At 38.6% G+C, this 24,119-nt stretch overlaps 2 protein-coding genes across 5 annotated transcripts in view; one reads left to right on the top strand and one right to left on the bottom strand.

Annotated features, from left to right (window-relative positions):
• Positions 1–18,716, bottom strand: part of Ythdc1 (YTH N6-methyladenosine RNA binding protein C1) — a 31,746-nt gene extending 13,030 nt beyond the window's left edge. For 2 of the 4 annotated variants that reach the window (XM_057771863.1, XM_057771864.1), the window contains exons 1-7: positions 18,361–18,716; positions 6,879–6,980; positions 5,838–6,166; positions 5,305–5,725; positions 1,962–2,051; positions 1,429–1,482; positions 783–877 (exon numbers count right to left, since the gene is read on the bottom strand). In XM_057771863.1, the coding sequence (XP_057627846.1) occupies positions 783–877; positions 1,429–1,482; positions 1,962–2,051; positions 5,305–5,725; positions 5,838–6,166; positions 6,879–6,980; positions 18,361–18,388 (1,119 nt within the window). In that variant the 5' untranslated portion in view covers positions 18,389–18,716. The remainder of the gene's footprint in view (positions 1–782; positions 878–1,428; positions 1,483–1,961; positions 2,052–5,304; positions 5,726–5,837; positions 6,167–6,878; positions 6,981–18,360) is intronic. The other 2 variants (XM_057771865.1, XM_057771866.1) reach the window with 1 other exon arrangement.
• LOC130876365 (transmembrane protease serine 11E) overlaps positions 18,691–24,119 on the top strand; it is an 82,675-nt gene continuing 77,246 nt past the window's right edge. The window contains exon 1 of the mRNA XM_057772881.1: positions 18,691–18,981. Coding sequence (XP_057628864.1) covers positions 18,691–18,981 — 291 coding nt within the window. The remainder of the gene's footprint in view (positions 18,982–24,119) is intronic.

The raw sequence follows: 24,119 nt of genomic DNA, 5'->3' as shown, positions 1-24,119 counted from the left end.
AGGGAATTGTCAGGAAAATCTTACAAACTAGAATTCTGTAGTATCAATGACTAGTTATCCTAAAATCAAAGTAATTTATTCTGGTAAGTATATTACTAAAAGCTTAATGGCAACTTCTGTCTTCCTCAACAGTGCAACTAATCACATAAATTTAAAAAAGAAAAAAAGTAAGGTGAAGACAAAGAAGCTCAATTTTCTTTAGCAATCTGTGGTCTTTTTATTCTTTTTTTAGCATGTCATTACCTCAGCTTAAAACAAGTAGGGTCATTCTCTCTGTAATGTTTTGTGTAATCATTGGTACAAGTCAGAAACACTATTAATACTGAAATATGCTTAGAAATGTGAACATTCTGATAATCAATTGAAAATATTATTCAATTTAAGAATTTGAAAATACAGTAACTGGCGTAAAGCATAAATGTAGTGTATTTCTTCAGTATCCTCTAGCAACTGATAATCTTTTTGGTAAAATCTCGGGTAGACCTTTAAAGCTACGTTTTTTTCTAAATCCAGATGATATTATAATGGCTGGATATAGGAATATTAACAGAAACACATCTATTACAGTATAAATGACACACTCTTCAACACTGCACTACGGTTTCTAGGGTGAGAAAAAGGTGAATTCATACCACTACCAGGTGTCCATACTGCCAGAAAGCAGATCTAGAGTGGCGACTGGGAAATTCAAAGCATCTTATGCTACTGGAGGTAGTTTTCATTCATCTTGGCACGTCAACATTTTAGAATTGAGACTGTTTCAATAAGGTTAATGCTAATACCTTGGCTTTGGCAAGAGACACATTCTCATGGTTGTTACTCTTTATGAGGAAAAATCTTGCATCCTGAAGGACATATTTGAGTTTACTGGTTTGATCTGAAAAAAAAAAACAAAAACAAAAAACAGAAATTCAGTTTCATTAACCACGGACTTATACAACTATACTAAACCCAGCTAACCTATAAAAACTCAGTCACCCAATCAGCCTAGAAAGCTCAGGCACAACAGAATAAAGTAAAGTAAAGGAGAGAGAACCAGCACTGTGCAGGGCAGCCTTACCCAGCGATGTTCCGGTATATCAGACCCACACTTAAGTATGACAATGTTTTTAAGTTCTAAACTATTATCAGATTCATCTAAAGATTGATGTAGACTATTACGCTGTTAAACATATGTCCAAATGTTTGGATATATTAATCATTATGTCTAGAAACTAAAATATCCCAAGCTGTTTAAAATTATTGTGAAAGGCAACAAAAAGGAGACACAAAGCACAGAATTTTCTGTTTTAGTTTATAATGCTTTCTCCCTTAACATGATATATCGGAACATGACCACATTAAACCAACTATTGATGGAGAACCAATAAGGTAAAATAATGACTTTATGAAGCATGCAATGAAAACAATTTCAAATTTAAATGATACCTTTTCGGACAGCACGAACGGAAGATGATAATTTCTCATGCTTCTTTTCTGAACCTGTATTTAGCCAAAGTACATTTGTTCAGATTGAGCTTTAATAGATGAAGACAAAATTTCTACAGTCTTGTCACATAAAATTCTCATTAAAGACAAAATTAATTCTTCCTGGCGCACCCACACACACAAAAAAATATTTCTCAATGTGTACGAGTGTTTTGTTTTTTTGGGTTGTTCGAATTTTTTTCTTTTGTTTTTCCTTTTTTTGGTATATTTGAACAGTTTCCCACTCAGAAAACTAGTCACTGAATCATCATCTTCCAAGAGAAAAAAAAAGTGAAAATTGAAAATTCCACTGAAGCAGTAACAGAACAGGATTAAAATAAGAAAAAAGCTTAGTTTCCTCTAGAATTATTACACTGAACATGCCAAAATTCAGTACTAATGGACAGCAACAATTCACACTAAACTACAACCTCCACACTTTCTTAAGCAGGTTATAATTAGTCATCTATAATCCTAAAATTAAATGGGATTACCTGCATATGACTCTGATGCAGAACTGCCACTTCTATCAAAAACAATGGGTGATATACCTCGAGCTCTCTTCCTTTCCTTCTTTTTCTCATCTAAAACAAAAAATCCAGACATGTTTTTAAAATATCACAATACAAAAAAGGCTCCAATAGGCATTTCAAATGAGAAGTTGTCCTCAATCTAGTGTTGTCATTCAACTCTTAAACATTAACCATGTTTCTTCATCTTCTCACTGCTTAACTTCCTCAGTCTCATTTAAAAAAATACTGCTAAGAAGTATGTTTGACCCTGTCATGCATCTCAATAAAAACATGAATATAAAAGAAGTCAGATACTTACTTAACTGCTTTATAAAAAAGTTTTCCGCAAGAGAGGGAAATTTGTAAAGCAAATACAATTTTCTTCAACTAAACTTAGTATTTTGTATGTACCATGAAGTGCTGTATTAAGTCCTGTTGCTTGTTGGAACTACACTAGTACCTTCCTCAGAAGTCTTACTGTGATGTATGCAAACACTAGAACACAAAGCTTTCTCACTGGAAAACACACACACATTAACATAAACAAAAACTGATTCCCCACCACATCGAGCTTAATTTGGAACGTGTGTTTGCTTGCCATTGTAATCATATAATAATAAACCCCTTCAACTGGTAGCTGGGAGACAAGAAATATAAGGATAAATTATCTTTAAAAAAACAACAAAGGTCTCTGTGAGTTCGAGGTTAGACTGGTTTACAACAGCTAGTTCCTGGACAGGCTCCAAAGCTACAGAGAAACCCTGCCTTGAAAAACAAAAACAATGGAAAGTTGAAAATGAAATGCAGTGGTCACACATACATTACCCTACTATATACTGTTACAGTTAACTTAAAAACTAAATTTTCTTCTCTCTGGATTCTTAGAGCATGCTCATTGTGTTTAGATATGGAAGCCTTGACCACACAAACAAAACAAAACAAAACAAACCCGGAACCAAGCAATGCTGAGGTCTCACAGTTCCTCAGTTGCAAGACACAACTTGCCTTCAATCTAAAGAGTACAATATTTATGCTCCATTCTTTCTGAGTAAATGAAGAAGGTATTTTACAGATTTGTTTTGTTGTATATTGAAAGCACTAGTACCCATCAGGATGCTGCAGATTGTCCATGGTACCTTTAATGTATTAAAGCAAGAACATCCTGGTAATTCTTAGGCAATGTTATGTTTATTTTCTTTAAAAATTATTACATTTTTTTCAAAGCTGTGGTATGTTTAAATTTTATTCCCTGAACATTTCAAGGGTAAAAACTTTACAAATTCCGAGTAAGAAAATCTCTTGTGGCTAAAATCCCTCACAGAGATAATAGAGGGAAAATACAAACAGGTACAGAAAATCTTGCCCAGCTGAATTTATAGTATAGCAAACCTGACATTAATAAAGAAATTTCCAGCATTTTATATAAATAACTTGTACTACCTTTAAGTACATGGAAGTTACTACTCTGGTCAAAAGTATAATAAAACTCTCCTAACACCAAAAAAGCTTTGGCCACTGAGTATAAATTAATAAAAATTCTGAGAAAAGGTTCAGCTAGAGAAATTGAAATGCAATCTTGCTAGAAAGCTAGTGATACTAAACTTAAGTGCTTAAAAACTGGCATATTCAAATCAAAAATTTCAAAGTAATATCATTTCTTTCAAGTAATATTTATAAAATTACCTAAGAAAAGTTACCTATGGATAGTGTCTTAAGTAAAAGCCACATAATTTTCAGTTCCAGGTATCTCTTTTATAATAATCTATTATTAAAAATTATGAATTTGTTGTAAAATGATAGGCTACCCTTTAAACTGAAAATATATTCTCCACAAAAATATAACATGAAGTAGTCTACTATACTACTAACAAATTCATGTAAAAACTTATTAAATTAAAAAAAATGTTTCAGGTTCTAAACATTTCCACAAAACCCATTATTTGATTCAATACCCAAAAACATACAATCCTGCAAAAAAAAAAAAAAAAAAAATTCCTCTAGTCCTATGGGTGGTTTCACACATCTCCAAAATTGGTGATTCTTCACAATAGCAACATTTTTGGTTTTGCTTTTGAAACAGTCCAGGATAGATAGACTCAAACCCACCCACAATAATTTCTGCATTACCTTCCCAAGTGCCTAAGATTTCAGGCTTAGAGTACTACACACACCTTGCCAATTGATTTACACTTCCTATCCATTACAGAGTATAAAAAAATCAGCCCATTAGTAAAATAGAACTTCGTCAAACTTTTTACATCAAATCTAACTATTATCTATTCGGTTAAATACTTCTTTAAAGACTTCTCTCAACTGTATAAAAAGAAAGATAAATACTTAAATCCTCGAACCCACTACTCAAGTGAACACAAGGTTAAAAGCACTTCAGTTTCCAACTGCTACAAAGCAACTGGTCGATTACTGTCATTGCAATGACCTACTAATAGTAAAATTCTGTAATACAGATTATTTCAATTAGGTAGCTCATCTGATCTGATGTCATCCTGACAAGAAATACCCATGAAACTCTAAGTACCTCTTTTTGCTGTGACCCCCTGAACCTTCTTCAGCAAAGGGCACCTTGTTCTTGTGAGTAGGCTTATGTTTTATTCCATAGATTAAGTAGCATAAAGGGAGCTCTCTGCCCCATCTAACTTCAGAAGAGGTAGCTAGGGCCTCTTCTCTCCCTCCCCTCCTCCTCTCTCTGTCTCTCTCCCTATATCTCTCCCTCCCTCCCCTTACCCACTGAATAAACCATAGCCAAACCCTCAAAAAAGAAAAGTAGTATTAAAGAGGTAACCTCTTACCCAGTCTTTCTAACAAGATATTTATATTCTTTTTCATCACACATCAGCCTCACACCTCTACAGGCTCTCAGTCAAGTACTGAATAAAAAGAAAATCTTACATTTTGGGGAAAAAGAATGTACTTGTTTCTTTGGCTCTACTGTCACATGATAGAAATGTAGGGGCATTCTACCATGAAAATGCCGTAATAACTAGTGTAAAGATTCTATATGAATATACACCAATTGCATATATATCTGAAAAAGCTACTGTCAGTGATGAAAATATTAAGAACCTATAAAACTAAAGCCTGAAATACTTTCATAGAAACAAACTTGGACTCACACAAATTTATACTAAACTTATAGCCAGGAAATATCTTGAAATCTATAAATTTTACTTGAAATTATTGATGTTCAGGGAAATGTAACTAAAGATAAAAGGTAACAAAACCCCTTATCACCCCAAATCCCTCAAAACGGAAGGACAAGCTGTCGTATTTAAAAAAAAAAAAAAAAAAAAAAAAACCAAAGCACTACCTGAGCCATCCGTTCCTGACCCAGATCTGACAGATCCATCTGTGAAGGAAACAGACTCAGAACCAGAATCACTGGCCTCACTCCGGGTGTCATAATCATTTCCCTCTTCCTTCTGATCTCTCTCGTCCTGTTCATACTCTTCTTCCTCCTCCTCCTCCTCTTCTTCCTCTTCATCCTCCTCTTCCTCCTCCTCTGCATCTTCATCCACTTCCTCATCATCTTCTGCATCTTCGTCTCCCTCTTCATCTTCCTCGACATCTTCCTCCACTCCTTCCTCCTCATTCTCAGTATTGTTGCCCTGTTCATCAGAAGAACCACTGCTCCCCGTCTCATGGTCAGAGCCATATTCTTCAGAGTTTACTTCTTCCTTTGAAGATTGGCTGGATCTGCTTGCACGTCTATCAACTTCAAGTCCAATTCTCTGATGTTTAAAGAAAAAGGGAATCAGCAGTCATTAATAGACAAGGTCAAGACGAGTAAAGTTCTAAAGCCTCAAAAAGAACTGCTTTATTATCTGGAATAACATTTACTACCTCAGAACCATCTGGTGTAGGAGACTTGGCCCTTCTTTCAGAATCCCTTTTCCGTAGACAAGCTTTTTCTGCTTGAGTCTTGTAAGGTTCTCTAGAAGAACTACTTGACAGACGAATTTTCCGATCAGCATCTAGACGCTTGTTCCTTTCAGATCTTTGATATTCCTCATTTTTATATTCTGTAACCGACTTTCCTTTCGTACTAACTATTCTTTTATTATTGCTAACAGATGAGCTCAGTGGTTTAGAAATCAACTGCCTTGAATGGATGGAAGGCTTTTGTCGCTTGCTGTCAGTACATTCCATTCGTTCACTTTTTCTTTTTGATCCTTTAAAATACAATTTAAAAAGATTGATAAAAGTATTAGTGTTACTCTATTAATTTCACTGAGATTTACAAATAAATGTATATCAATCAGTTATAGGGAAAAAGTACAAAAATAAACAGAAAAATATCAATTCTTTAAAATACCTCCTAAAATATCTTAACTCCAGAACGAATTTAAACAAAACAGCTTTCCAACTACCGAACTAAAAGCCCATTATTTGAAAGGCTTTAAGTATTATTTTCTATGTGTTTTGGAACTGCATGTATTTGTGCACCAGTGTGTCTGGTGCCTGCAGACATCAGTAGCAGGTACTGGATCCTCTGTAATTGTGAATTGCCACGGGAGTAATGGAAACTGATCCCTGGTCCTCTGCTAAAGCAAGTGCTTGTAAATACCAAATTATCTTTCCAGACTTTGTTTTTTAAGTGTTTTTATTCATATGATTAGGGTCTGTTATGAAAAAGTTTACTGTGGGCTTTTAGTACTAAAAGCCAAGGAACAAGTACAAAAGCAGAGATTTTTCTTAAGAAACTGAATTGAGCTGGGCGCTGGTGGCACACGCCTTCAATCTCAAACACATGAGAGGCAGACTTGTCCAGATCTCTGAATCCAAGGTCAGCCTGGACAGGCTCCAAAACTACATAGAAACTGTCTGGGGGGGGGTTGAATACCCTACTTAAACTGTGAATTTTGACAAAAATCAGATTCTTACCTTTTTTCTCATTCTTATCCTGTTCACTCTCTGGATTGTAGAGTTCATCATCCTGTTCTGGTACTTCAGTCAAAATATCATCTAAAACATTAAGTTCCCCATCTGCAAACACATTTAAGAAATGGAAAAAAATCAGTATTATTAATCATTTACTTTTTAATACTTATAAAAAATCATTTATTTTGAGTAATTAAGAATGCTCATGGGGACTGGAACAATGGCTCAGAGGTTAAGAGCACTGGCTGCTTCTGCTTAACCTGAGGTCCAGAGTTCATTTCCCAGGCACATGATGGCTCACAAGCATCTATAACGAGATATGGTGGCCTCTTCTGGTGTATAGGCATACATGCCAAAACACTGTGTACATAATAAACAAATCTTTATTTATTAAAGGAAAAAAAAGTCCATAAGGGGTGGGGGAATTGTGGAGAGAGCAGATAGAAGAAAGGGAGAAGAAACTGAGACTGGTATGTAATATAAAAAGGCTGTTTTTAAAATTTTTTAAAAAAAATTGTTCATAACCTCCAAAGAGCTTTTACTTAAGGATCATTCCTATTAAACAATAATGGATATACATATAGTTCTCGTCTCTCGAACCAGAAGCATACCATTTAAGGTATGAAAAGATTGTACACACTAGTTGGCACAAGTAATCAAAGTTAGCATCACCAAAAGGACACAAATCACCATCACAAAAACTCCAAATATGGCTCACTTAGATCAGAATAGTAGTTTTGTGATATTAATATCCAAAGATGCATAATTTGAAGGTGTATTATGAAACACACACACACCAAAAAAAAAACCCACTTCAGCATACAGGAAATGAGACAAACATAGCCGTATCCAAGACTGAGTCTTAATTTTGTGATTATGATAACACGCTTAAGAAAATTAAGTACTTAAGGGTAAAGATACACCACACCCATTGCAAATAGTTCAAGAAAAAGAAAAAAATACAAGTCTGCAAGCATATACCCACAGATTCAATGAAGACAGATCAACCTGAAAGAAGAATGAATGCCAGAGAGAAACACAAATGTGACAAATGGTGAAGTTTACAGAATGCACTTGGAGTACACAGAGTACTACTTCAGTAAAGACTTTATTCATCTGAAATTGTCATTAAAATAGTTTTAAGAATAAAAACTACTGAGACTGTGCAGGGGATATTCAAACTCCAGACCAGCCTGAGCTACAAAGCAAAATTAATGTACTAAAAAACCCTAAATATCTGCAACCTGATAATAAAAGATTCGGTTGCTCAGAAAAGGCAACTCTATCTAAACTGGCATATTCCAGGCCCCAAAACTTAGAACAATTTTGCTGGCCAACCCTCCAACTACTCAGATTCAGAACCAGGGTTTTGACTTGGCCCACCAACATCCACCTGGCCTGGATGGAGCATGTGATGGGGACAGTACTAGTAGGATCGCCATAACACATAACAGGATATTCAAGGAGTCCCACATAGATAGAACCAGAGGCCTCGAAGCAGACCAATGACTTCTTTGCAATCAATACTTGCATGTAAAGACACACAGATAAAAAGATTTACTGTGTGACTTTGTGCCACACTAGTTTCCATGATGAGATTTTTTCCCTTATTTTTCCTCTTACATTTTATTTTACTTAGGGCAGGAGGTTGCTTGGGCAGATACAAAGGGTCAGAAAATGAATGGAATTGAGATTCATGATGTGAAAGACACAAAGAATAAAAAGTTAAAAAAATAACTTTGCAAATTTACAATAAAAAGAAACTATACAGTCATAAAACCTGATGAAACAATTATAGTAAACAACAAAGCCCATTTGAAGCAGTGAGGTTAATAAGAAAAAAAAAGGGCTGAAGATACCTGTAACAGTTAACACAAGCAATAAGAGAAGCAACGTTACACAGAAAACAAAAATGCTTTCCATTTATGAAAGATGAAAAAATTAAATCTGTTATTGGCATGACTGATTTCTCTGGGTGTTATGAATATTTATCTGTACTTCACCACTTTTCTAAAATGAAGAAATATGACTTATTTCTTCATTTACTCTTAGTGAAAATCAAAATATGCTGAATAAAAAGGAATATATCATCTCGATGTGTTTTCACATAAAGATCCTTCAAGATCAGAATGATGATGGCAAGTACTATTTTAGACACTACCTTTTAAAAAATAAATAAATGGGATAGGGGCTGGAGATTATGATTTCGTGGTTAAGAGCACATGTTGTTCTTGCAGGACTTGGATTGTTTCCAGAACCCACAAGGTGGCTCACAATCAATCTTAGCTCCAGTTCCAGGGGTTCCAACACCATCTTCTGGCCTTTGTGAGCATCCTGCACACCATGAGGTACACAGATATACAAAGCACTCATATACATAAAATTAACACAATAGTTTTCTAGAAATAAGCCAAATCTAGAAAGATGCTTAATAATTACCTGCTCAAAGCTCTTTTTTTTTTTTTTTTGGTTTTTCGAGACAGGGTTTCTCTGTGGTTTTGGAGCCCGTCCTGGAACGAGCTCTTGTAGACCAGGCTGGTCTCGAACTCACAGAGATCCGCCTGCCTCTGCCTCCCAAGTGCTGGGATTAAAGGCGTGCGCCACCACCGCCCGGCAAAACTCTTTTATCAGTTAAAAAAAGTGGCATCAACTAGTTTTGAAGGAATGAAATACATTCACAGAAAACAGTGAAAAACTATGAAAAATAGACTATTGAAAATAGACAAATCTTTTCATAAAATTAATTTTAATGAGAAATAACCCCCCAAACAATATAAAACCAAAAAAATACACAATTTAAATTTCAAAGGTACACCCACATCATAATTCCTTATAAAAAGCAATTTTACAGTGTAATGTTTTTAAAAATTTCAAATTCAGGTACTGACTGCTGTTTCAGATAATGTCTACAAATTCCAAGATAAATACTAACTATGCAATGCCTACTTAACATCTTATTGCTAAGATTTCAGCACCTTTACTATATGACCATATGAAATAAAGAAGGCAGAAAGAATTAGAAGCTCAGAGTTACAGTGGTGGCTCAGTGGCTAAAAGCACTTTTTCTTTTTGTTTGTTTTTGTTTTTTGGTTGTTCGAGACAGGGTTTCTCTGTAGCTTTTGGAGCCTGTCCTGGAACTAGCTCTTGTAGACCAGGTTGGCCTCGAACTCACAGAGATCCGCCTGCCTCTGCCTCCTGAGTGCTGGGATTCAAAATGTGAGCCACCACCGCCCAGCAAGCACTTCTTGCGGAAGACCAGCACTTGTTCCCAGAACCTACATGGCAGCTTACAACCATTCTTGACTCCAGTCACAGGGATGGATGTCCTGTTCTGACATCCACAGGCATCATGCAGAGTACATAGATTTCCACACACGCAAAAACACTACTATACATAAAATAAAACTTAAAAAAAAAATTAAAAAAAAGAAGCCAGAGGATTAAAGGCACTGGTGGCCATGTCTTTAATTCCAGCACTCAGGAGGCAGAGGCAGGTGGATCTCTGTGAATTCAAGGCCAGCCAGGTCTACAAAGCAAGTTTCCAAGGCTACCCAGAGAAACCCTATCTTGAAAAACCAAAAAGAAACGCTAGCCAAAAGTACTTACATAGTGCAGGTAAATATGAGTCAGGAGTTCAAGCTTCCAAAATCTACAATTACAAGAAAAGCAGGACACAACACGAATGCAAAGTATTTTTAAAAAGTAGTATGAATTTCAAATTAATTGTGCCCCAAATCTTGGCCTTGTATAGCCAGAAACATTTAAAATTCACTTAATCCAGAAAACCAATCTTCCTAGATAAGTACAGTTTTATTTGTACTATAGTCTGTAACAAGCTAAATACAGGCTTAGCAAAATTTGGCAGATAAGTAATGTAACCAGGAATTGTGATTCACAAAGCTTTTCTAACCCTTAATAAAATGTTTTGCTTTCCCTGATATAAATGACTACATTTTATCTTCTTTATCACTGAAACCACTAATGTATTAACTGAAATAAGACAGGAAACTAGCCGGGCGATGGTGGCGCACGCCTTTAATCCCAGCACTCGGGAGGCAGAGGCAGGCGGATCTCTGTGAGTTCGAGACCAGCCTGGTCTACAAGAGCTAGTTCCAGGACAGGCTCCAAAGCCACAGAGAAACCCTGTCTCGAAAAACCAAAAAAAAAAAAAAAAAAACAGGAAACTAGGAGATGAAGAAATTTAGATTATCTATTCTATGATAACTATGAATTGGGAAATCAAGTCTTTGAAATCTAATTTTCCCTACTTCTAGCCTGACACTATTTTTTTTTTTTTTTTTTGGTTTTTCGAGACAGGGTTTCTCTGTGGTTTGGAGCCTGTCCTGGAACTAGCTCTTGTAGACCAGGCTGGTCTCGAACTCACAGAGATCCGCCTGCCTCTGCCTCCCAAGTGCTGGGATTAAAGGCGTGCGCCACCACCGCCCGGCATAGCCTGACACTATTAACAAACATACAATTCAATTAAAAATTTGAAAGATACATGTGACATGAAAGAGGAAGAGATGGAGGAAGGGCTATGGGAAACAATGAGATAGGGAAGTTTTGAGGGGAGAATCTAACAAAACACACTCTTATTTGAAAATGTCATAATGATATCTAATATCTTGCATGCCGATCAAAAAGAAATACAAGAAAAAATTTTTTTTTCAATAAAAAAAATTGAACTTGAAAAAAAAAAAAGAAATACAAATAATCATTGAAGAAAGGAGACTTAAACATCTAATGAGTGTTTCAATCTACAAAACCTTTCCTTACCACAGTGAGATCTTAAACCTTGTCCCTCAGGCTCTATCATATTTAAAATCTGGTTCAGAGCATAAATCTATTCAGTAAATACACATAGCCCCAACTATCTGAAGATGCTATAAGACAGTAACAATCATTTTCCATTATTGCTCATGTTTTTGAGGCATCACCTGGGATCTACCAGAAATTTAGTCTGATTGACAGCGGAGGCTAGAAGGGTGTTAAGAATGCCTCAAATATTTTTGGCTGAGAAAACCCAAAATATCTAGGGCTTCTTGGGTCTTTTTCTACAGTCACTCTTCTTTATGGCCGCTCCAGCATGGGTTAGACCTCTCAGCATTATGTCCCAACACAGAAAAGTAGACAAAATGTAGCAAAACCATCTCAGTCATTTAGAGACAACCAATAAACGCCTACACAGGTTTGGAGAGATAAACAAAATTCTTTACTGTTGAGACAAATGTGAGTGGAAGATGTTTTCAAAACTAGTAAATACCCTTAATAGTAGGTAGTATATAATAATTCAAGCTGATTCCTCTGCGACTGGTTGTAAAAAGTATACTTTGTATACACTTCATTTTTCAACTTAAAATGAACTAGTTATAAAGGAAACAATGTCATGCTACTGTCCTTAAAGATCCTTGCCCTTAAATAATCATCTCTAATATTTAAGGATAAAAAATAATTATCTTCAATGTAATTAAAAAATTATTTAGGGCTGGAGAGATGGCTCAGAGGTTAAGAGCACTGGCTGCTCTTCCAGAGGACCAAGTTCAATTCGCAGCAACCACATGGTGGCTCAAAACCATCCTCTTCTGGTGTGCACACAGAACACTGCATATATAATAAATAAATTTTTAAAAATAAAGTTTTTTTTTTGGTCTTTCAAGACAAGGTTTCTCTGTAGCTTTGGTGCCTGTCCTGGAACTAGCTCTTGTAAACCAGGCTGGCCTCGAACTCACAGAGATCCTCCTGTCTCTGCCTCCCTGAGTGCTGGGATTAAAGGCATGTACCACCACCGCCCAGCTTAGGACAATTTTCTTTAAATAAACTTTACATCACTTTGCTTAGCATTATTGATATTCTTTACCACAGACTTTGAACTGTGGGTTTCAACCTATGAACCATGTGGGGTGGTGATACCTGACACCAGTAAAGAGTAATGCACAATAATCACAACTTAAAATGAAAATGAACCTCAAGTATTTCTCACAGTACTTACTATGTCACATCAATACTCTACCTTGGTTATGAACATACTACATGCATACTTTGCATTGTGTGTGCCATCCTACAACACAACTGAGGTCTTTTCGTCTGCACTCAAAAATTTACGCTTATAGAAATATATGGTTTTCTTTCTTGGGGAAAATGAAGATGATGTTTTCCTACAGTCATTCCTTAGCATGTAAATATCAAATGTACCTTTGGATTGTATTAGAATATCTGATTTTTAAAGCTGTTTTCTGACTTGCTGATTTGTATATCACAATTGTTAAGGGAAGCTTGGCTTGGGATTAGGATAACAATTTGTGAAATGACCCTAAACACATTTCTGCAGTACAGATTTATGCAAAATGGCATTAAGTGCTCAATCACTTCTAGTATCATTCACTCAGGATTAATTCTTCATGTAAAACTAAAAAGAATATAGCTTATCTGATTAGTATGCAAATTTGCTTGTCTTTAAGAGTAAAATTAAATTATCCATAAATATTTGACATATATCTATTTTGTATGTCTATACAGTCAGGGTCACATAAGAATTTGATCAAGGGTTCACTAGTGATAAAAGTTTAAGCCCCTTTCTACATACATATATAATATGTAAAGATTCAGTTACTTCATAGAACAACAGCCTTACCTAAGAATACTAACAATAAAAGGAACTTAAGTTGGTGAATACCAGCTTAAAAATTGTATGGCCATATAATTCATGTACTGTATAATCCTATTTTGTGTGGGATTAAAATAAACTTTTCAGTTTTTCCTTTGATGGCTACATAAAAAACTAGACCTAAAATCATTTTAAAGCATCTAAATCTGTTTCATAATTAAACTACCACAAAACTAATATTTTATTTCAAAATGTAAGCGATGCAACTAAAATTAGTTCAACAAAACAGATTTCATTCAAGAGTATTTCTATTTAGAACTAAGGTTCAAATCTACTCAAAGGCTGTATATTAAGAGTCAACAGAAGAACTAAGCTATTGGATGCTTTGTCTTTAAAAGGGCCGAATAATTGGATGGTAGTGGTACACCACCTTTAATTCCAGCACTCGGGATGCAGAGACCGGAGGATCTGTCTGAGTTCATGGCCAGCCTGGTCTACTAAAACTAGTTCCAGGAGAAGCTCCAAAGCTATGGAGAAACCCTGTCTCGAAAAAAGAAAAAAAAAAGGAGCCAAATATTTAACCTTAAAACTCATTTTAAAAAAAAGGACTATCGGTCACTGGGGGCCCATATTCTCACCTGAAAACAACCAGCTGTAGCAGTCTTGGCAACCTTCTGTTAAAACAGAGAAGTGACATGTCAAGGCCTTGCATGAGGTGCTCTGGGTTTAAGGTAATGAAACTATTATCTACTACTGTCTAAACACAGGTCATGCTAATTTATCTCTAAAAAGAATAGTGTTCCTTCTGTTAGCAGTACTTTATCTGCCTTATGCCAGTAAGAATATAAGCTGGCAACTTATCATGTATCAAAGAGGTTATATCCTGAGAGATGTGCAGCAATCCCTAGAAAGATTTTGTCATCCTGTAAACAACTTGCCCTCACAGACTAAGCTAACTACACTGTTTGGCAATATAATCTTGTGGGATCAAACCATGCAAACAATTCATTACTGACAGAGGGTATATGACAATACACTGTAAAAATACAGGGGCAAAAACAATTCTAAGCAATCACTGTAGACTGTTAACAAAATCGAAGTATTGTTATCACATCCTGCAAATTTTCATTCATATTGGCAAACCCAAATTTTACTTAGGACAGTGTTACTTTTAAATGCTGCCTCAATTTAAGGAAAAAAAATTTAAAAACAACTTAATTACCCCTCTTAAGGAAGACGATCTGCAAATGTCTTCTATTTACATTACTTTTCATATATGGAATGTTATGTTACTATTAACAAACTGAGTTTGAGGTAAAACTACAGATTTCTAGGTATAGGAGGCAAAACAAAACAGGAATCACTGTTCTTAGAGCCTTGTTTCCATCTCAGAGAGATATTAAATGCAACAAGGGAAGTAATTCTGCTTGTTGTGGGGTTTTACATAGAAATAAGAACAGGATTCTCAAGGTAGACTAGCCTTAGATGGCTATGTTTTGTACAAAGAATTCTGAAATAAAAAGAATTTAAGCGACTTAACTAAAATCTTAACTCTACATAAAAAGGTCATAAACCTTAACTGAGCAATCATCTATCTGAGACACACAACTCGAGCACATTAGACTGTAGGTCAAACAACACATGATACTACTTATTTCAAGGTTCATAATCAGATTAAGAAAATGTTAAATGCACATTTTCAAGCCCAGGCAAGGAAATTCACCTCTCTTTTTTCTTCCGTTCACTTAACAGTTTGGGGGAGGTAAAACAGGATGTCTGGAAATCTCACCTTTTGTTATCATGCAAAGTACATTTCCTTACATTAGGATAATCCCTCAGCTATTTCAGTTATTAAAAACTACCATCCTAAACTGGGTGGTGCTGGTGGTGGCACATGCCTTAATCCCAGCACCCGGAAGGCAGAGGCAGGCGGATCTCTTTGGGTTTGAGACAAGCCTGTTCTACAACAGCTAGTTCCAGGACAGGCACCAAAGCTACACAGAGAAAAACCAACACCACAAAACAAAACAAAAAAACCACCCTTCTGATTGTTTCAGTGTTTTGCCTGTATGTATGTATGTGCACCATGAGGCCTGGTGGAGGTCAGGCATTGGAATCTGGAAATGGACAGTTGTAAACTTATATGTGGGTTCTCGGAACCAAACTAGAGTATTCCCAAGAGCAACCAAGTATACTTAGCTGCTGAGCCATCCTTCCAGCCTGCAAACTATCATTCTTTTAATGATGTCCAGAGACTTGGAGAAACCTCCCCTCAATATTTCCCACCCTCCATACCATCAATTGACACCTAAAGATAGTATATTAATTTTCCACTTACTTCTGCTATGGGTAAACCAAAACAAGACCCAAAATGGGACAGGGGGGTGTATACCAAACACAAACTGTTTTACAAAGCCTTTCCTCAGATAATTAGTTCACAATACTGCTGACCACAACATGTATACAAGTGGATGTATATCTACGTACACAGTTAGTTGTGTGTATGTATGTGTATAGCTAAAAACTCAGCTCTCAACTTTACATTGTTCATGTTCAGTTATTCATGAAGTTCAACCATGTAAATATTTAAGGCACAAGGACACAATTACTTTAAACGACACTTATAAACTTGCCCTCCTTAAAACTGCAGTCTGGAAATGTAGAAAATTACTTGCAAAAATGAAAGCTCATATTCATTTTGGGTTAACTATTTTTTGTAGACTATACTATAGGAGCTCAAATAAAATTCATGCAAAATTTTACTTTAACAGCATGCATTTCTTCATCCTACAGAAAAATAAAGAGCTAGGGATGTGATTCAGTAGTAGAGCACTTGCTTGATACACAGTGGGCACTTTGTTTCCCAGCATCCACAACAAAACAAAACCCCCCACAAAACAGTCAACTCTGATTATTTCAATTTACTGTTTGGACAAACTGTCAACCTGGTAATTTGTCCAGGTAGCAAGGATTTATGATGAATTATGGAATTAATGTGTTTATTACAAAGGCCAATTTTAAGAATTCCTAAGACTCTCTTTAAAATTCATTCTGGGATTAACACACAGGAGTTGCAATTTTCTGCCAACTGAGACTTGTTTTTGATCAAGGGTTTCCAAAACGTAGGGATTTATTAAAAACTTAAGTTTTGGCAAGACAAGACTAGAGGGCACAGTTTTATAACGTACTGTAAAATATGTAACAATATTTAAGTTTTAAGTAACTATTTCCAATAATTCTAAGCACTGATGAAAAGTAATACCACTACTTCTCAATAATACTTTATGTGTTTGGACTGCACCTTCCCTAGTAAGTACATTTCTAAAACCAAATGATCATTACTTTTATTCACTTTGCATTACTGTATATTATTCATTTTTCTAAGGTATGTCCACTTTAAGAGGCAATACACTGACAACTGAATCTTTGTCACTGTTGTGTTTGGTTCACTTTGCCTAACTTGAGAGCTACTGGAACCCCATACTTTTAAGTCAGAAATTTCATCGTGACAACTAAAGTTTGAATGAATCTTTAACTGTTGATAATTGTTGATAAGATGACGTTAAGATCTTTTTTAAACTGACTTCACTATAATTTTAAAAAAAAATTCCTTTATTTGCTAACAGGATTCTTTGTTCACATTCCTTGAGGATGTCGCAGGGGCAATTCTGGGGTGGTAGTTTAAGGTTAGAAAATAAAACTGCAATTTGTAGAAGAATTGCTTAAGCAGGAAGAGCTGCCAGACACCTTTAATCCCAGCACTCAGGGTGCAGAGGCAGGCAAATCTCTGAGTTCAAGGCCAGCCTGGTCTACAGAGCAAGTTCCATAACAGTCTGGTGCTAAGGAGAGACCCTGTCTCAAAAAAAAAAAAAAAAAAAAAAAAAAAGCAAATAACAAAGGCATTATCTCACATATACTCTCACTCATTCCACTTCCAACGCTCGTCTTTATGCCAAGGCAATTCACTGAAGCATACCTACTGACGCTGATCAGAAAAACCCAAAAAGCTTGATCTAAGTGAACAAATCTCCATCTCATATTAATGAGCCACACAGAGGCTTGAGGAGTATAGGGCAGCAATTGTGCTTTATTTGATTTTCATCATACTAACTATTCCAAGACTGGCATGGTAGCTCAAGAGCTGAGAAATAGCTCAGGCCAGCATCCAATCCAGACCGCTCTCCAGCGAACGTCCTAATCTGGAGCCTACAGCAGCATCTGTGGTCTCTGGAAAGTCAGAATTTCAAAAGAAATGGCATTTTATCAACACAAGTTCTTCCAATTTATCTCTCCAAGTAATCTGCACCTATGTATTCCTGGCTGTACCTTTTTAAAGGGTATGTGCACCGCATTTCTTTCTGGGAGATGAGCTGACAGGATTTGGGGCTGGGGGGGGCATTTTATTTTCTTCTAGCATCTTCCTTTCTAAAGTAAGCGCTCAAGGAATACAACACAGTTCTTTGTTTACCTAAGAAAACAGAAGTTACTTCCAGGTATTTCTCGAAACCCATAATCCACCCGTATCATTTAAACTGACCTAACCATTAGTCTACCAACGCTACCTATGACATTATTTTCGAATAAGTCGATCAGAAAGACAGTTCAGAAAAGACGCATGACATCCGCATAATCCTCCCAGGAAGGAGCGTGGGGGCAGGCCCTCTCCCAACCGCTCCCGGGACGGCTACAAGCTGAGTCCCAAGTGAGGTCCGGGCCGAAGTGTGAGGCCCCACGAGGGGAGGACGCCAGGCCCGGCCAGGCCTCTCGACCGCCCGCTCGACACCAGGCCCGCACCTCCAGCCCCGCCCGCACGCCCTCCCGCACGGCGCGGGTCCCCGGTGCCCTCGCCGGCCGCCCGGGGTCCCCATCCTCCGCGCTCACCTTTCTCCTCCCGGCTGTCGGCCGCCATGGCTGCCCTCCGGCTTCCGCCGCCGCCACCGCCGGGACGCGAGTCGCGCGGGCGCCGCAGCCGCGGCCGCAGGCGCACGAGTCCGTCCGTCAGTCCGTCCGTCCGGCGGGCCGCGCGCTCCGGCCTGACCTGCGCCACTCAGCTCCTTCCGCGCACCCGGCCTCCCGGCCTCTTCTTCTCCGCCTTCCCGCCTTCCGCGCTGGCCTCGGGCGGCCTGGCCTTCAGCCTTCCAGTTGGGACTCGGCCACCACGGCGACGAGGGGGAGGGGAGAGAACAGATGGCGACGGCGGGCGGCGCTAAAATGGAGCCTGCTTCCAGACTGAAACAATCCCGCTCCCGAAATGCCTTGCGCTGTTTACGCTCCGTGCCTCGCGCGGAACGTCACAGCGCTGAGGAGGGCGGGCAAAGCGGGACGTCCGGGGCGTGGCCTCGGGCCGTCAGGGGGCGTGGCCTCGGCACGTCGTCCCGCCCCGCGCTGCCTGACGGACCCCGGAACCTCCCTCCTTCCAGGGGCCGAAAGGCACGTGATTTGCAGACTTTGCTGCTGTGCTTCCTACACCCAGGGGTGCAGATCTCCCACCTGAAACGTTTGGTAGGCCTAGGATGATTAATGTGAGACAGAATCTGAGGCTGTTACGTAATGTGCTTTTCATTTATTCATTTAGTCGTGTCTACTGGTCCTCCTTAAATCTTGTTCTAGGCACAGGGATTAATACTATCTTTAGAGCCGGGCGGTGGTGGCGTACGCCTTTAATCCCAGCACTTGGGAGGCAGAGGCACGCGGATCTCTGTGAGTTCGAGACCAGCCTGGTCTACAAGAGCTGGTTCCAGGACAGGCTCCAAAACCACAGAGAAACCCTGTCTCGAAAAAACAAAAACAAACAAACAAACAAAAAAGACTATCTTTAGGATAAGCGCTCTACCCTGAAGGAATACTAACTTTATCATCAAGATGGCCAAGGCTTGAGTAAAGAACTTGAAAGTTTTGATGAATGGGGTGGTGGTGGCGCACGCCTTTAATCCCAGCACTGGGAGGGAGGCAGAAATTGGCGGATCTCTGTGCATTTGATGCTAGTCTGGTCTACAGAGTTAGTTCTAGGACAGCTAGGGCTGTTACATAGAGAGACCCTGTTTTTGAAAAATCAAGAGAGAGAGAGAGAGAGAGAGAGAGAGAGAGAGAGAGAGAGAGAGAGAGAGAGAGAGAAAATAAAATTGTGATAAACTTTGTGAAAGAAACAAGGTTATATAGTAATGAGACACATTTTTAAAGAGAAAGGCTAGCGCAGAGGCCTTCCTGGTGAAGTTAGGTAAGGAGGCTCTAAAATAGGCGCAGTTGTCTTCCAAACAGGACATATGAAGGCTTTAAGAGGATCCAAGGAACAGAGATGAAAGAGAAGTATTGAGACAATTTCTGAGAAACAAGTCACAGCTTAGAAGTATCGGTAGCCCAGCCTGGCAGCAGTGGCACACGCCTTTAAAGACCAGCACTCCAAGCCGGGAGGTGGTGGTGGTGCACCCAGCTCTCAGGGTGGCAGAATCAGGTGGATCTCTGAGTTCGAGGCCAGCCTGGTCTACAAGAGCTAGTTCCAGGATAGGCTCCAAAGCTACGGAGAAACCCTATCTCGAAAAACCAAAAAAAAAAAAAAAAAAAAAGAAAGAAAAGGAAAGAAAGAAAGAAAGAAATTACGTATAGTAATTAAAATAACAAGTTAGGTATGGCAGTACACACCTTTAATCCCAGCCCTCAGGAGGTAGAGGCAGGCAGATCTCTTGAGGCCAGCCTGGTTTACATAAGGAGTTCCAGGGTAGCCAGGGCTACAACAGGGAAGCCCTATCTTTAAAAAAAAAAATAGTAAGCCGGGCGGTGGTGGCGCACGCCTTTAATCCCAGCACTCGGGAGGCAGAGGCAGGCGGATCTCTGTGAGTTCGAGACCAGCCTGGTCTACAGACCTAGTTCCAGGACAGGCTCCAAAACCACAGAGAAACCCTGTCTCGAAAAACCCAAAAAAAAAAAAAAAAATAGTAATAATAACAACAACAGTAGAAAATCAGATGCCAGGTACCTCCTGCTATAACTACATCAATCTGTGGTGACTGTATTGTTACAAGATTTATGAGGCGGGCTGGAGAGATGGCTCAGCGGTTAAGAGCATTGCTTGCTCTTCCAAAGGTCCTGAGTTCAATTCCCAGCAACCACATGGTGGCTCAAAACCATCTGTAATGAGGTCTAGTGTTCTCTTCTGGCCTTCAGGCATACACGCAGAAAAAATATTGTATACATAATAAATAAATAAATATTAAAAAAAAAAAAGATTTATGAGGCACAGTTCAGTGTATCTTGGAGGGGCTGTGTAACAGTTTCTTCTGAGATTGTAATATTCTACCCAGCAGGGACACTCCTTAAGTAGGAAAGTAAACAACTCAAAATGGCTTCTAAAGTCCCTAAAGCTAATCATGAGGCCCCTCTTTGCCAGAGTGAGCAATAAAAGTTGAGACTCACTCTCAGACATATGTAATACACACATGGTCATACATGGTCATACATGGTCATTTCATGGACCAGGGACAAAATGCTATAATTTATTTGGGTGTGAAATACCCTTTATGGGCTCCTCTTGGAACATTTGTTCCCGAGCCTGTGATCTTGTGAAGGCCATGAAGGAAAACAGGGTGTCTAAGTCTGGCGGTGGTGGGGTGAACATCTTTAATCCTAGCACTTGGGAGGCAGAGGCAGGCAAATCTCTGAGTTCGAGGCCAGCCTGGTCTACAACGCGAATTCCAGAACAGGCACCAAAGCTACACAGAGAAACCCTGTCTCAAAAAACAAAAACAAATGAAAAACAAAACAAATCCATGGTGTCTATCTCATAGATTGGTTACTAAGAGCAGGTCTCTGCTTCTGGTCTAGCTTTCTATTTCTTGGTCTGCCAAAATTTGACAAGCTGTCATCACATATTTCAGCTTCCACAGAGCTGCTCCTCTCCCATTCTTTCTGCATCAAGATGGGCTGAAATCTCTCTGAAAAAAGACAATCCAAATAAAATTTTCCTTCTACTGTTTCAAATATTTTTTTTGTTGTTGTTGTTCACAACAATCCAAAAGTAACTTACAAACTAGTCCTTAGTCCATCCTTCCTCCCCTTTCCATTTTATGTTGGTAACTTCCTAGCTGGCTCCTTTCTGCTGGACCCATATTGTCATGCCTGAAACTACCAGAAAAGTCTTTCTAAAATGCTAAACCTACTTTTCTCTCTAATAAGCAGGTTAGCTCCCTAGTTTTCATAGTTAAACCTTAAACAGACTTTGCTCATTTTAATACTGCTTTTTACTCTTATCTCCTACTTAAATGATCTAGGTGAATTAAGTTTGTCTCCCCATTCTCTGTTCAACACACCTTATTGTTTTCTGAATTTACAGATTTGCTCACAGATCTCTCCCTAGAATTCTATTTTTCCTGTTATCATTAACTGTCATTTCCACTAGCTAGCCTTTTCCCATGTACTGACAGGTTTAAGATTATGTGTATTAAGCCAGGTGGCACATATCTTTAATACTAGCAGAGGCAGGTGAATTTCCATAAGTGTGAGGCCTGCGTCTACAAAGTGATTTCCAGGATAACCAGGGCTATTACACAGAGAAAACCTATCTCTACCCCCTACCCCCAATATTATGTGTATCTGTGTGTCTGCATTTGTGTGTGAGAGGGTGGGGTTCCAGGTTTCTATTACATGATATATACACACTGACTCGAGTTGACTGGATTAGAGTGAAGCTCCTAAGACTACAGGAAAAGCTTTATCAACAGGAATACCTAGTATTGTGTGATTCAGTCTCTCTCTCTCTCTCTCTCTCTCTCTCTCTTTCTCTCTCTCAAGATTTATTTATTCTGTATACAGCATTCTGTATACTTGCAGGCCGGAAGAGGGCACCAGATCTCATTTTGGATGGTTGTGAACCACCATGTGGTTACTGGAAATTGAACTCACAACCTTTGGAAGAGCTGTCAGTGCTCTTAACCTCTGAGACATCTCTCCAGCCCTTTCAATCTCCTTTTTAAGGTGTGTTTCAATAACAGTACGATAAACAGATCTGAGAAAAATGGTAAAGGGGAAGTGCCAGTGGCCATGTCAGAGGGCCAGCAGAAGGCAGTTGAGCTTCAGGGGTTGTCCCACCAGGCAGCAAGGCAGTAATCGGTGAATTTCGGATAGGCAAGGAAGGCCCCAGGGCTTCAGCTGCAGAATGCCTCTTGCTGTTCCTGTGCCTTTCCATGTTTGCTTCTGTTATTTGTCTCTGATATCTGGCATGGTGTGAATGGGTGTGGAGAGATCCTCACTGCCCCTGCTGTAGTGTAATTATCTCATGGAAATATCCCATTCTACTGGGCATTTTTACCTGCAGATTATGATGAAGATGATTTCTTTCTAAGCTGTACTATTTAACTGAAGTAATGATTTTATATAATAACTGTGTTCGTTTAAATAGAATTTTGATGATTAAGGATTTCTAACAAATGTAGTAAGGGATCATGATAGAGGTTAGTTTAGTGGAAAAATTAATATAGGAAAAGGTAGGATATAGTGTTGCCCCTGCCCCTGATAAAACAGGGTCTGCAGCAGATAGAAAATAGGAACAAGGAAGTGTCACCTAGCTAGGACTTATAAATTTCTCTGGAGGAGCCTTACAGACTATGGTTTAGGTTAGTGATTAAGGAAAACAATCAAGTCCCAGGAGTTAAGTCAAGTTCTTTTTGATACTGCGAAATGTGTTTGCGGGTTTTGGTGTGCATCATAGGTAAACAAAGCTTTAAATAATGACTTCATGTAACTAGGAAACAAAGAATTGGATGGTTAGTTAAGGTAATTGGATTGGACTCTGAAATATGAAAAGTAAAGCTAATAACCTGTTTTTCTAGCAATTATAAAAACTCCTGCATATGTAAACAGTTACGGCTGAGAGGCTCCCGATCTATGAGACATCTAAAAGATAAATGTTTAACTGTAAGTGGGTTCTTGGGGATAATTTGGTTTTCACCTGTAATACATAAAATACTTAATCATGTAAGGGAAATGGGAAACATACTGCTTTCTACCTGTAGTCACTGTACTCATTCAGTTCAAAATAGAATGCAATCACACTGTAATTTTTATATTGCTTGGGTTTTCTCGGGTATATAAGCTGCAAGGCGAAAAACAAAGAGACACATCCGGGAAAAACAAAGGGAAACATCCGGGTAGAAGAACAGAACAGGAAGAGAAGAACAACCAACGAAAAGCATAATAAAATGAAGAACTAAGCTTTGACCCTCAGAAAAGTCCTGGTGTGTCTGTCTATCCAGTAGTTCACCTGCCCTGCATCTCCTCTTCAGTTTCTCTGACCTGAAGGTTTGCCATTCATCAACATTCCAGGTGAGATCCTGGGACATGTTGGAGATGTGTGTTTCCCTTTTTCACTGACCCCAGAGAATAAGTTTTTCCCTGTTCCCTGGCCCCAGAGAACTAAGTTTTACTCCCGCAGAAAAGTCGATTGAATGGTCAGTCTGCTGACTCTGTGGCTCCCCTTCAACCCTTGAGCTGCTGATAGCTGGTCCTCACAGCAGCACAGAAGCCATGAATAAGGAAAAAGGAATCCAGCCCAGGCATAGTGGCACACACGTTTGATCCCAGCACTCAGGAGGCAGAGACAGGCAGATCTCTGTGAGTTCAAGGCCAACTTGATCAACAGGACTATTACA

Source organism: Chionomys nivalis, chromosome 6, assembly GCF_950005125.1.
Source record: "Chionomys nivalis chromosome 6, mChiNiv1.1, whole genome shotgun sequence".
Classification (NCBI taxonomy): domain Eukaryota; kingdom Metazoa; phylum Chordata; class Mammalia; order Rodentia; family Cricetidae; genus Chionomys; species Chionomys nivalis.
Note: the sequence above shows the minus strand (reverse complement) of the source record. Positions and strands in the feature narration are given on the sequence as shown.